General features: G+C 40.6%; 1 protein-coding gene across 1 annotated transcript in view; it reads left to right on the top strand.

Moving 5' to 3' along the window:
* Positions 1-13,961, top strand: part of cpne5a (copine Va) — an 87,420-nt gene extending 73,459 nt beyond the window's left edge. The window contains exons 14-20 of the mRNA XM_083770133.1: positions 4,335-4,381; positions 4,675-4,856; positions 5,466-5,593; positions 7,269-7,371; positions 10,952-11,009; positions 11,587-11,660; positions 12,881-13,961. Coding sequence (XP_083626259.1) covers positions 4,335-4,381; positions 4,675-4,856; positions 5,466-5,593; positions 7,269-7,371; positions 10,952-11,009; positions 11,587-11,660; positions 12,881-13,069 — 781 coding nt within the window. The 3' untranslated portion in view covers positions 13,070-13,961. The remainder of the gene's footprint in view (positions 1-4,334; positions 4,382-4,674; positions 4,857-5,465; positions 5,594-7,268; positions 7,372-10,951; positions 11,010-11,586; positions 11,661-12,880) is intronic.
* Positions 13,962-15,028: the final 1,067 nt, after the last annotated feature.

Genomic DNA, 15,028 nt, shown 5'->3' with positions numbered 1-15,028 from the left:
TACGACCTAAAGAGTTCTCAGAGTGAAAGTTTTTTTTTGTTAATGTTCAACTGGGAGGGGGAATTTATAATAGAGGTTACTAAAGGTCTCAAAGCTGCCCATGCCGTTCCATTATGAGAGCTTAATGCAAGATTTATATTCTTTTTCATCAAAGGACCATATTAAAATGTTTCTTTTGAAATTCAATCTTCAATGAGATCACCCAGGGTAATGATTAAGGTTTAATAGTTTCATAATACACCACCACTGTAAAGTGATATTGGTGTGGTATTGTCCCATCACCACCAGACTGCAGTCTGCTGGTTTTACAGGATAGAGATGTAACTGAAGCTGTACTATGTAACTTTCTACCCCGGATTTGAACCCCGGTCCCCTTGCGCCATTGCTGAAATGTTTACCACTGAGCTAATAGAGCCGGGATACATACGTTCACGTTGGTGAGACATACCAACAGTCCTACAGTCATTAGTCAGACAAACCCGTGCTGTGTGTTAAAAATCACCCGTGCTGCGGGTTAAAAACCACCTGTGGCTCCCGTGTGGCGGGTTAAAACTAATCCGTGCTGCGGGTTAAAATTCTGAAATGTTGGCTGAATGCGTGCCTGAAATGTTTATCACTGAGCTAATACAGCCTTTAAAGAAAAGGTCTACCTTGACCTCAAGGTCAACATTTGTGTAAAAATAGTGACAGATTCGTGTCATATAGAAGATCTGGGACGACAGATTTTGTGTGTGATTTTATTCACACACAAAATTACTAGAGCTGTAAATGAATGGGTTGGAGATGCAATTTAATTGATCCTGTATGTAATCATGGCAGAGAACATTTAGATGTTTCTCTAGCTCAGATTTGACAGTGTCCGATTTTATAGTCTGCTCTTGCTGGCTCAATCAAGAAATTGTCATAGAAATATTATTCCCAGCCTTGCCTCCCTAGACATCAGAATTTTGTTTCAATTCACTTTAGTGTAACACTAAATATTTCTTGCATAGGGCAACATCTGGGCAACATCTGGAATGTTGTGGTCTGCCTGCTGTGTGAAGATGCAGTAGAACCCAGATACAGTATACAGTACATAGTAGAAACCATTTGATACTGTCAGACTATTCCAGTAACTCAAGAACAAAAAGCTTTCAGTTGTAGATGGAACACAAAATCACCCATGGAATTACACCTACAGTGGGTGAAATTAGTTTTTGTGCAAGCTCCATCATTTTTGTTATTTTCAGAAATTAAAAGAAGGGGGGCACAGGGAAAGAAATTAGAAGAAAATCATGTTGAGAAGAGGCACAAATCGAATTTAACTACATTATATACACATCCAGCTGGTACGTTATGCACATGAGGTTAGACATAAGTGCAAAAGAGTATCAGTGCATGTACGTGAGATTAAGGTGCAAAGAGAGTATCAGCTCATTTTGTCTTGTCAGGTTCAAACACATAGTCCTCAAAGAGCAGTAACTTTCACAGGTTCATTCCATGTGGTAGATACACTGGGAAAAGTAAAGTAGTAGAAGTACAGTAATTATTCCTACAGGTAGCCAGCTGTGGCTACCTGTATGTTTCGCTGCACTTTGCTCTAATAGCAAGTGGCTCCAATGAGACTCCCGTGATTTCCCAGACTGTTTGTTCACCATGGGAATGCTCTACAAAACTCTACAATAAAATTAAAGAGATAGAAGCAATGAGATAATAGAGGAGATTAGTGGTCCAGTAACCATGCTTGATTCAAAGAGGTTAGATTACTGGATGGCATCACACATCAACACAGATGAAAATTACGGTTACACACTGGCATTCCGAAGCCCGCTATTCAGACGCACTGCCATTCCGACGCACTCATAACCTAACTTAAAAACAGAAACCTAACCGCACACGGAAGCCATGTAGTTGGACAAGTGGCGGTGTGTTGGAATTGGCATTGCATAGCGATACTAATATCACTGCATGAACAGTGGCGTGCACAGATAGACATTAGAGGGGGCTAGAGCACCACCTGCCCTTGCCCTCTGGACAGCAATGTGCCCTTTTTGTACAGTGTACAGTCTGTGGACCATGGTGACCTTGATCAATTATTGATAAAAAAAAAGGTTCTAATATATTATTTATGCCCCAAAATCTATAAATCTCACACTATTAAAGGTATATTCAGTGATTTCACGCAAAAAACCTTAGGTTTCGTTTTTGGCTGTGGGACCCAGCCTTTCGTCCAATCAGGATAGAGAGTCAAAAACGAAACCTAAGGTTTTTTGACCCCCAGGAGTTAACTGGGGACAGGGAGGAACTCCTTATATGGCCAGCACACTCTATAGTAGGGAGGATTATCACAACAAAACAAAAAAATAAGTGATATTTGAATTAAGTGAAATCACTGAATATACCTTTAAGGCAAACGGCCGGTTCCACGCACTGCACAAGGTGCCCTTTTTCACTTGAGCACCTGACCCTCTAAATGTCTGTGCACGCCACTGTGCATGGATATTTATTTTGTCTGGTCCCTCTCAGTATTAGATTTTTTCCCGCAATGTCCGGTTGGCTCGTCACCACTTTGGCCGTGAAGTCCTCCCACAATTGAGAGGAGCCAGACTTAATCTGCCTGGGTCATAGCAAAGGCAGATGAAGGCTGGCTATACGAGGCTACAGTACGTTGGAATGCCACTCTGTTCCCGAAAAGGACAGGTTTTGTGGTGGGGGCTTCACCTGCCTAGCTGAATAAGGGCTGAATTGCTTTGAAGAGCTACTATGTTTATGACTGCCAGTTTCCATACCTTCATTCTTCTTTCAATAAAAGCAGGTGCTAACCGCAGAAATCAACCGAGACATTCAAATAAAGGCAGCGTGCCATCTAAAAAAATCCCCATTGTCAGCCAAGCAGTTCAACTCAATGCTGATTAATGAGGCATGGTCAGAGTCTCCCCAGGAGAAATGCACTATTATCTGTGATACAATGCTGGGTGGCATTTCTGAATGGACCTGGAGTCAGGAGAGGCAATCAGTGGTAATCACAACGAACGAACGAGCACACACTTTGATCTCGTCCAACAGAGGAGGCAGAGCCTCCTCTGTTGGTCCGTCTATCTTGGGGAGCAGGCGATGAAATCCTAGCGCAATGTACTCCTGTTGTTAGATTGTGTTTAGTTTCTCTCCAAGGTCTTGACTCTCACAATCACTGTACTCATGAATACAATATGTCTGAAGGTGTTAGGTCAGCCCTTTGTGATGCTATCATGCTGCTTGCAGATTGTTGAAACAGTGGCGATCCCTGAAGTCTCCTTTGATTGACATCATCGGCTATAGCCTAATAATGTATTGACTGAATCAGAGTGAGATGAGGATGACGATGATGATTGTTGTAATGGTGGCAATTACAACAGTGATGTCTTCATCACTGTTGCTCTATGCTCAGTGTTCATTTTATTATGTCTTAAACAGAAAGACAATAATGTGTAGATGGTTACACAACTGCTCCTTTATCTCCCTTATGTATCGATTTTGCTAAACCCAAATCCCTGAAGTGTGTTTAGTGAAGTCATTTTGTAAACTACTGCATCGGTTTGCCCTGTGTGCAAAGTACAAAGCACTTGGTAAAATAAGTTACTATTGGTAAAATCTTTTAAAATACCTACATTTTGTTTCTGTGATCAGGTACTTTTATCAGGAACTCTCTTAATCACTTTACTTGTATAGACTATATATGCTATATATGGCTATACAGTATATGTTATGTACATATTTTAGCCTTTCAAAGCAGTCGGGTTATTGTGTATGTCCTACATACACAATAAGGTGACTACATTTAATTATTTTCAATATTATAGTAAGAGCATATTTGACAATTGGCACTTAAAGATTCAGGATGGGTTTTCGAGCATGTCTAGGCAGACACCGTATCGCTGGCTATTCCTACAAGCGGAGATGAGTTGGCTAGCTTGAGTTGTTCTTGAACCCATTTCCATTGCATCGGTGGAAGCGGATAAAAAAGAAAAAATAAAGAAAAGGGGAAACTATTTTTTGAGACTCGACGGTTGACTGAGCCATGTTACTTCCCAGGTGAGAGCTCAGGGAGAAAGCAGAATGAAACCTGGGTAATTGCGGCACTCCTCTGGACCGATGGACAGGATTAGGCCTCCAAGCCAAAGTACAGTACTTAAATGTTACGGAAACTCTATGGGAGTCCTTGAGAGATGGAGAAAATGTGGGAGTTAGTGAGGTAGGACTCGGAGACAGCAAACATTCATTAAGCTGCAGTGCTGGGGCCAGCAGTTCACTGTGAAGGTATTGTGAGTTTTGAATTCCTGCTAACCAGCATCCTTTTCCATATCTGTCTGTTTCAGCACCCAGATTCACTTTACAGTGGCCATTGATTTCACTGCATCGAATGGTGAGTTCTCGAAATAACATAATTTGTAGGCTGATGTATGACTATGCCATTTTCCGTGAACCGAAGCCAGGATTTATGGGTCTTTCTCGCAGAATATTATTTTTACAGTCCGATGGATTTGTGTTGTACAAAAGTGCACACTGGGAATGAATACTTAAACCGTTGTACTTTGTACGACATAGTGTTTTAGGATTGACTTATACTAGACCCTAATTACACCTTTGAGTTATTAACCCCTTACTGCTGGTTGTCAGTAAAAGTACTTTACTGACTGACTGTTCCTGTCTTGAAAGGCAATCCATCCCAATCCACTTCACTCCACTACATGAACCCCTACCAGATGAATGCCTACGCTATGGCCCTGAAGGCCGTGGGAGAGATCATCCAAGACTATGACAGTGATAAGATGTTTCCCGCCCTGGGCTTCGGAGCTAAGCTTCCTCCTGATGGGAGGGTCTCCCATGAATTCCCTCTGGTAACTATCACCGCTGGGGATGCTTGATCGGCTGTTACAATCCCCCATTAAACAGTCAAGGCCTGACTACGCAGCTTAGACTTTTCAGTGAAGTGAGGCTGAATTTGCATGAATATTTTATGCATTCCCAGTGGAGTTTGCCTTTTGCATGTGCCTTGTTTTATGTTTTTAATGTTTATTCCAATGTGCGTGTAAAGACGGTGGTTAGTACCGTATGTGCATTGATGTCATGGATGCATCTGTTCTGTATATTTTTGGGTGAATGATGGTGCACCTTAGATATGCATTATTTAGAAGGAATTTAATTTGCTTTTTTATAGTGCAAATTAATGTCTGTACTGTAAGCCTGACGGATTCTTAATTTGGCTTCTCGCAGCTAGCTAATGTCCTCTGGCTGCTGTACAGTACACTTAATGAGGGGCATATCTACAGGGTATTGCCTCTATCACTCCATGTTTCCATGAAAATGTACATTAAGATGTGTATGTGTATCAAGACTAATATTGTAGAATCATTTCTACCCCCATCCTGTATTCCCTATAACTTGTAAATATCATAAAATATCATCACTTCATTGGTTTTCACGTCTTGATTTAAAACTTTTCATAGAACGGCAACATTGAGAACCCATACTGCAATGGAATGGAGGGTATTCTGGAAGCTTACCACCAAAGCCTTAAGACAGTTCAGCTGTACGGACCGACCAACTTCGCCCCAGTTGTTAACCACGTAGCAAGGTATACTTATCTGGCTATCGCATCGCATCCTAGCCTTTTGCTCCATGTTCTCTCTCTATTCCTGGCTGAAAGTCAATCCTAAGGACAACCTTCAGTGAGTCGACAAGCTATTAACGGCATTACAACAGAGAGTGATGGTCGCTCTGTCAATTTAGCAGAGCTATTGAAGGGAAAGTAAAAACAATCAGCTGTCTGGTTGAGATTAATCTAACTGTGGCCAGACCGACCAGACATTTATGGCACCAGACATGTCCTAATCTAGGTGTTACAATACTGTTGAGTGGCATAAAAAACCTCCATGTCTGGTTTGGAATATAAGAGGCTGATGGGGTGATTAAAAATCAGACACCATTCAACCGATGAGTCACTTATTACAATACTGTGGTAAAGTGGTTCTTGCCATGCTTTTCACCGCTGCATGCTTGCTGTCACAAAAGAAAAACATTGCTCAGGGTAAATAGGCAGCGTCAATGCAGCGTAAAAATTGAAACCTGAAGAAACTTTGCTTTAGCTTAACACGTTCACCAAGCATACTTTCACTAGATCAAGACAGTTGCACAAGGATGTGTAGTCTACCACAATCGTCTCGTAACTGCAGATTGTGCATAACTGTAGTCCCAAGTTTCCAAACGGTGGGATGTAATGTCCTGTTCCAGTTCAGTGTCCCTTAGCTTTGTTTGATTGGCTCTGCAGCAGAACTGAACTGTAAACACAAATTATACGTTTACTGTGTGCGTGTTTCCCGTTCAAATCTGCTGCCAATAAAATGACGCTATGGGAAAATGAACTGAGAACACATTCTAGAAACCTGGGACTACAGTTATGCTATTGTCTTCCAGACAAGATGAGAATATCACTACTTAGTAGATACTGTATTGACCTACATAAACTCATCCTAAATATTGGGAGCAATATTTTATATCAAGGTGTGTCAAGGAGTCGGAGAGACCCCAGTGGAATTCAAACTTCTTATTAGCTCATATAAACCTACATGTATTTCAATGTGATCTTCCTTGCAAGATAAAATTACTGATTAGTGAGGCCACAGTTATTCATAATTTATTTTAATGAATAGACAGATCCCCAGTATGTAAGTATTGACCACCAGGGTTAGAGTTAGGTGACCTGTTAAGATTATGGTTAAGAGCTTCTGCTAAATTGCCTACTCCTACATTGTTGTGTCGGCTGAAAGCCATGTTTATTTATATTACTGAAAATAAATAACCTATTATCAATGGATTTTCATGGAAATCTGTTCATTTCTGATGCAGTCGTACGATGAAGTCTGAATTAGGTTTAATGTTTGTTTATGCAGACCTGCCCTACATTCCTTTGTCAATGACCCACTGTGCCGTTTGATTTAAATGTCAAACACAATCATGCAGTCAAACATTCAGGAGTCTGACCTTGGCTTGATAATTTCCCTTCTTTCTCCCTTACCAAGTCTGGACAATTGAGCACTGGGCAATCATTAATGTCATGAAAGAATATGACTATACAGTGTCTCTGATGGGTTATTATTATTGTGTCTGGATGAGCCAGTGAGACTTGAATACACAACACACTCCATTTGGGAAACACTTCTCCACAGTACATGAATACAGTGCCTTTTCCTTCAATTTGGACTGTTTGGTGCCGTCTTAACTCCATACTGTACTCAATGTCCTTTTCGTAGCTATGCAGCGGCTGTACAGGATGGCTCTCAGTACTTTGTTCTGCTGATCATCACTGATGGCGTCATATCAGACATGGCACAGACCAAGGAAGCCATTGTAAATGTGAGTTCCATCTAAACCTAAATGAAGGGGGTTCAATGTCCCCCACCTCCTGGTTAAACTCTGCCTGTCTCTCTTTGTCTGTCTGTTTCTCTCTGACATTTTCTCTGCAAGGCATCTTAATTGCTTTTAACTTACTATTGCACAGTTCTTGCCAGCCTCCCCCTCAGGAAAAAAATCAATCTTTGTTACGTTTACGATTCTGGAAGTCAGTAGCACTAGATTAGAGGAGGATTTATGTGATGTTTTCTGCTCTGCCTGAACTGTTTTGTTTTCGCCCCTGAACTCCGTTTGGCCATTCTTTTAGCTGTCAGCACTACAAACACAAATTTCCCTTGACTTACCAATAGCAGACCAATCGTCCCTCCTGGATATGGGATGTTCAGTAGTGGGATCGATCTGTCCTGAGGGGGGGGGGGGGGGGGCTGTTATGATTATAAGTAGAATTGTAAATGGATGTCCTTGTCACACAGTACTGTGAGAGGGGCCTAATGTGATAAGGCTGTGGCATGGCCTGACATCCTGTGTAATGGTCGGCAGTGGCTCAGGGGTAGAGTAGCCGGTAGAGCAGCTTGATAGGAACCGCAGGGTTCCCGGTTTGATCCGAGTCGAGAGTTGAAGTGTCCTTGAGCACCGAAACCCTAATTGCTCCCGAGTCCCGATGTGCAGGTTGGTGTGTGAATGTGTGTGTGAATGGGTGAATGTAATGCACAATCCATGCACCATTTACCATTATGGTCAGTGTCATATCAGCATCATGGACAGTATCATGACCATGATACTGATCACGACACCATCCATTTCTATCCATCGGTAGGACAATGAAAAGTCATTTTTCAAGGTTTCGAAGAAACATGACATTTCTTACATTATTTATTTATAATAATGTTACATTATCATTACAATATGAGTGTTTTGCCAATTATTGGGGGGCCCACTTGTGATATCCTCATGAACCAGCAGTGGTGGGCCCCGGCCCACGGGTTGAGAGTCACTGATGATATAAGCCATCAAACAGCCCAGGAGTTCTACTGGGCTTCTTCTCATTGGAAGAACCCACAGCAGACTGGGTTTAAAGGGAATTAACACTGGATGAACCCACAGCAGACTGGGTTTAGAGGGAATAATCACTGGATGAACCCACAGCAGACTGGGTTTAGAGGGAATTAACACTGGATGAACCCACAGCAGACTGGGTTTAAAGGGAATTAACACTGGATGAACCCACAGCAGACTGGGTTTAAAGGGAATAATCACTGGATGAACCCACAGCAGACTGGGTTTAAAGGGAATTAACACTGGAAGAACCCACAGCAGACTGGGTTTAAAGGGAATTAACACTGGAAGAACCCACATCAGACTGGGTTTAAAGGGAATTAACACTGGATGAACCCACAGCAGACTGGGTTTAAAGGGAATAATCACTGGATGAACCCACAGCAGACTGGGTTTAAAGGGAATTTGCGACTGTTAGTCAAACCATTAGAACAGCCACACCTTCCTTTTAAGATCTTGTCTGCTGCTCTACGCTGCCTGGGCCAAACCTGCTGCTGTGTCTAACCGCTGACCTGGACCCTGCTACTCTCTCCTGTCGGCACCGTAGAGCCAAGGACTGAATGACCCATTTCAGTTGGCATGCAGCCATTTGCTTATTCTGATAAAAACAAAGATATGGAGTTATGTTCTGTGCTTGAGCTTTCTTTCTTGTTTTCTTGTTTTTGTTGCCATGTTAAATGTGTGTCTTTTTGTAGATACAGTGACATCAAAGCAAACCTCTGTTGGGAGTACTGCTGTTAGCCAAAACTGTTATTTCCTGTTTCCCTTAGTTCTGCACACCTTAGCCTTCACTGCCAAAAATATCTAGTTATTTAACATGACAGCCTTTGGGGTAAATAACGGCTCAAACCATTTGCTTTGATGTTATTCTACCGTTCTTTCCCACAGTCTCCAGACAGGATTGTAAATCATAAAGTAGGAGTTCTGTCTCCCTGGCTCAGTAGTCCAAAACAGAGGTATTGCTGCCACATCATTCATTTGGCTCTGCTCCTAAACCGTCTCTGGGGCGATACATTCTCGCACTTGCCTATAGTGGACAGTGAGACTGACTTTTTATGGAAATTTAAGGGACTCTGATGAACAAAGGTCATTATGAAAGGAATTTATGCCAGAGGATTCTTGACCTGTGAAGTGGGAGGAATGAGAGAGTTGAGTCGTGAGAGAATCCCAGGCAATGTAACAAATAGTGCAAACTAAATAATGTAGGCCTGCATACTTTATATGAATGTGATGTGATGTGGCGTTTAATAGGCAAGGATGTAGAACCATGTATGTTCCAGAGAGATATAACGCATTGTGTATTAGTAGTACATGCTATTGTAGGCTATGTGTCAAACTGATAGCATGTATGAGCCTCCAGCAGTAATGGAGAGAGAAATATGTTGATAGATAGGTAGATATAAGAGCAGAACGCAGGAAAGAGAAAAGGGTAGAGAAAGAAATAATGTGAGGCGACTGCCGCGACTCGCGAGAGAGGCAAAGAGAAAGCAGATAAAGATATGGAGAATGTGGTCCTCCTACAGTAAGTGTTTACTCTTATCTGTGACAGTCTTATTCCCATGGGAGGGATTCCAGGAAGGCTGGCCTACTTTGGCCCCTTCCGCATCTTTTTCTACAACAATACTGATTATTCATTCATGCACTTTTGCATCCTCACTATGAGACACGCACACGCAGCCTATACAATATTATTGATCCAATCAATACACAATGAACCGTAGTGGAGATCTAATCAGACAGTACACAATGAACCGTAGAGTGAGTCACAATGTGTATATTACTATCATTTATTTTCACATAGGTATTGTGGATCGTTTTTTATCTGTTAATGCACATTACTGTACATCATGTACTATTGATAAATATGTGAAACCCCTTGCGTTTTTTGCCATGAGCAAACAAAATGAATAAGTAATACAGGAGCGCGTGGGTGTGTGTGTGTGTGTGTGTGTGTGTGTGTGTGTGTGTGTGTGTGTGTGTGGGTGTGTGTGTGTGTGTGTGTGACAGATGCATGTGGAAGTAGCCATGTTTTATGCATATTTGACACACCACACAGACATTTTGTCTTTTACTCTTTTACTCAAATTGGTTTGTACAGATGAAGCAGACGAACCATATGTAACATTATAGAATTTGACATTCTGTATTGTGCCACTGCCATCCAATATCATTGTAATGTTCCACAATTCGTTGGCATTAACTGTGGAGCCACAATGCTCCTCTGAGTTGAATAATGCAGTTTGTCCATTCTCAAGGGAACCCTGCTGTATATTGGCAGATGTCACTGCTGTACTGCAATGACCTGTTTATGCTAACTGTCAAATTGGTACTGGACCATTTTTTCTTTCTTTTTAATGGTGTGAAATTCAAACACAAGATGATGTTACTGTATGCTATTGTTGTTCTTTGTACTGTACTGTACTTTGTTGCTTTGGGAAAACACTAAACAGACATACTGTACTGACCACTATTATGTTCATAAACCTCCAGCTATTCAATGACTGCTTGTTGCTTTCCTTCGTGACAGGCGGCTAGGCTCCCCATGTCTATCATCATTGTTGGAGTTGGCCAAGCTGAGTTTGATGGTGAGATGGCTTCTCTTCACTCACACTAAAGACCCTTTTGCACACAGTCAGAAGATTTGGCATGAAAGAAATGCACGACAAAAATGCAAAATGTGACCTTCTGGAGACCTTTTTCTTTAGTACCTCTATATAGGCTAACAGTATCATGATGTCAGGCTCAGTGTGCGGCCTAATGTCACAGGTTTTCAAAGTGGGCACCACAGGGGAGTGCCAATGGGGATAATTGGAAAGGAGATGAAAAATATATCATTTAGAATAATATATGCGTGTATTTGTAATTTGAATTCCAATTCAGTTCATATGATAATTGTACTAGTTTAACTACTTTCAACCTGACGGCTTATTTTGGGCATATTATTGTCAACATCTTTTATTAATGTTCAAACCTTGTCAAGCACAGTCAAACATTTACAGAAATAGTGAAAATAAGTAAATTACATCTACAAGCAAATGGGGGTGGGGTCCTTGGCTGAAATAAGTCATATTTAATGATTTTATATGAACGATTCTCTGCTTGTGAGATTTAGTTTGGACTTGGGAATAGTTTACTTTACATGAATTATTATGACCTTTGTAGCTATGGTGGAGTTGGACGGCGATGACATCAGAATCTCCTCACGAGGAAAGCTGGCAGAGAGAGACATTGTACAGGTGAAAAACCTCTGCTGTTTTCTCTCTTTTTTTTCAAATGTTTACTGTAGTGACTAGTGAGAGAGAATGCCATGGGGAAACTTTGCTGCAACTTGGGACGCTGATACTACATTTTGTGTGTGCATTCGCACGTGTTCTCCTGTGTGATTGGGTAGAAGCCCTCCATGCGCTAATTATAGCAGAGGCAGTATCATGTTTATGCAAAAGGAATGCGGCCATGCAACAAATTTATGTCAAGTCTGTACCAAATTTGTACCATGTTCACACAGATGTACAGTAATGGTGACCTGCAGTCCATTTCGACTCAATACAATTATTGACATTGAAAACAAGGCACGCACCGCACCGGTCCCCACGCCTTGAGCCCGTGAGGCATCAGCCAGGCAATATATACGACATATATTATGGCAGGTCCATGTATAGTATGAGACACTGGAGGGATTCTTATTTAAAATGATGGATACAGGTAGGGACAACACTCTGCCGTGTATAAGTAAATGTATTTCACTTTGGATTGAAAACAGTATGCTTTTTCTTAACTTTTTTCCCCACCCCAAGATATTTTTGGGGCTTTTTTCTGCTTTTATTGATACGTATATACAGTAGTCAGACTAATGGGGAGAGAGATGGGGAACGACACGCAGCAACGGTAATTGAGATCGTGAGTAGAACCTCCGACGCGCTGTCAGGCATTAGCACCCTTGTGCCCAGACGGCTACCACTGCCGTCCGGGCCAGTACTTGGTAATCTTTACTCGCACACTGCCATAAATTATCTTTCCCGAATGCTCATAGCTATTTTCAGGGGCAAATATGAGCTGTATATATAGCTGTGCTGTCAATTCAGCACTGTCCAAGTAACAATAGGATGGGAATCAGTTAGAATCTGCAATATTTCGAAATTGCACATTAGTTTCCATATGGAGTCAACGTCAACATTCCATCACTGTCAACATGGTACGCAAAAGCGGTAGCATTCCTTCCCAAATTATTAAATGGTGTCTACAACATTGGTGGCTCAGGTGGCACTGACATATCCAGCATCCACTCTTTTCTATTCCAAGAGGCACACGTGGTGGCCTTGACAAGATTAACAATTTGTTAATGATTTGTTCATTAATTTCATACAGTAGCATCACAATTAGTGAGCATAGCACTGCAATAAAACATATGTAGCATAAATCATGTCCTCATCAATTTCACCCATGTCGTCCCATGCAGTTTGTACCATTCAGAGACTACATGGACCGCACGGGTAACCACGTGCTAAGCATGGCCAGGCTGGCGAAGGACGTACTGGCTGAAATCCCGGACCAGCTCATCTCTTACATGAAAAGCAGAGCCATTAAGCCCTGCCCCATCCCACCAGCCTGCTCACCTGATGACCACACCCAGATCATGCCCATCTAAGCACCACAGAACACAGGGAAGCGAGGAGAGGGAAGAATGGGAACCTGGTGGATTCTGTTTGCCTTTGCTCGCCTGCCCACCCTCTCTCCTCTCAGAGGACATGGAGATGCTTCAAAGCCTTTTCGTAAATATTCATCCAGTCACACAGAACCAATGACACTCCATTTACGTTTGGAGCGAGTGTGTGGAAAGATAGGAGCCTAATGTGAAAGGAGGTCTTAATTGTTTGCTGTCCAACCTGTCAAAGTGGCGATTCAATGGATAGAAAGCGTACTGTTTGAAGGCGTAAGTATAGTAGAATGTGCCAGTGTGTGTTTGTGGATATGATGGCAATTATGGAGTCGGTGAGTGTTGAACTATAGTATGCCAATTGTATTTATTTATTTATAGAGGAAATTATTTATTTATTAGTCCGGGGAGTCAAGTAATATTTTCCCCCTGTAGTTTTTCATCCTATTTTTTGTGATCAGTGAAAAAAGAAAAAAAGACAAACATTTCTACTTTGATAACTGTATTATAAAAGCATGCGATGAAACCTATCCAGGGGTTTATGAATCGTTGTCACTGTACAGCAATTTATCACTGTATCTGTTGTGTATAGGGCCAGCTATGAGCTATTGCTGTGTTACAGATTTTTTCCAACACTACATAGTTGTAATATTTATATAGACGGAACAATGCACTAATTCCTTTCCAAACTAACAAGCACAAAGGTCATAATGTTGTCAAACTGACAAACAACTACTACAATTAAAAAACAATGTAAAGGATTACATAGTTATGCTGAACTTGTGTGATGCCCATCGGAACGCATGCTCATTCAATTACGCAATATCCGTTGGACTCGGTTTTCTTGGTGCGTGGTTGAGTTACACATTATCATAGTACACAACTTGGATGGCAGATACAATACATGCAGCAATCTCTCTTAAAAATGTAAGAGAGATTGCTGCATTATTTTATAGCCTTTTTGTCTGATTAATGACTCTTCTTCTTAATATTATTATTCAAAACAATTGGATTCAGCTGTAAAAGAAGCTGACTAAACAGATAGTGTTGTTGTTGTAGATCCCTTTTTTAGATATATTATATAATATATGTATAATATATTAAATAATATGTAATATATTAGTCTTGATACATATATTATATAATATATGTATAATATATAATATGTAATATATTAGTCTTGATTCCAAGTAATAAGTAATATATTACCTTTTAAGGAGTAATATGTAATATATAAATATAAGTAAATATATTACTCTCTTGAGTAATATTGCCCAACACTGGAGATAACAGTGTCTTCCCCTCCACCACTAACAGGACGTACAAAGTAAATTAATGTTGAATAGAAAAATATTTTTGGGCCTACATTTAGTATATTAATATATTATAATTATATTTAACATAAAAAGCAGTATACAAATATTTACACTATAGTTGAAAATACAATATACCAAATTAAATAATATACAAAGCATATTATGGAGGTAAATCATACTGCCAAAGCCATGTTTTCACCTCACTCATCCAGTATTATGCTGTTTTTGTCCCATCATGTTTGTTGTGGTTAGCGATAAACAATTTGATTGGTTTTTCTGGGGTTCTTCTTTGGTGTTCGCTACCCTACGTACCCTACAGATGGTAATATCTTTTTTCAAACCTTGATGTCAGCTAATTGTTTCACATTGATTTATTTTCCCAGATTGAAAAGTTTACAATCAAATACCTTACAACAGTGCAAAGTTACTGCAAACTATTTGAATCCTTTTTGAAGCTGCGTGGTCATTTTAATGATGACTAATTGCACAAAAGCAGTATTCTAGAGAGTTTGTTTTTTCCATTCAATTTTATTTTGAGTTTCTGGTAGGCTTACTTAGTTATTTAAAATGTTGACACTTTGTATGTGATTGAACATTTATATCCCCTGATTTATTCTGTACCCTTGCTATACCA

The sequence above is a fragment of the Protomyctophum parallelum genome (assembly GCF_964188405.1).
Source record: "Protomyctophum parallelum genome assembly, chromosome: 7".
In the NCBI taxonomy this organism is placed as follows: Eukaryota; Metazoa; Chordata; class Actinopteri; order Myctophiformes; family Myctophidae; genus Protomyctophum; species Protomyctophum parallelum.
This window is presented reverse-complemented; position numbering and strand designations above follow the sequence as displayed.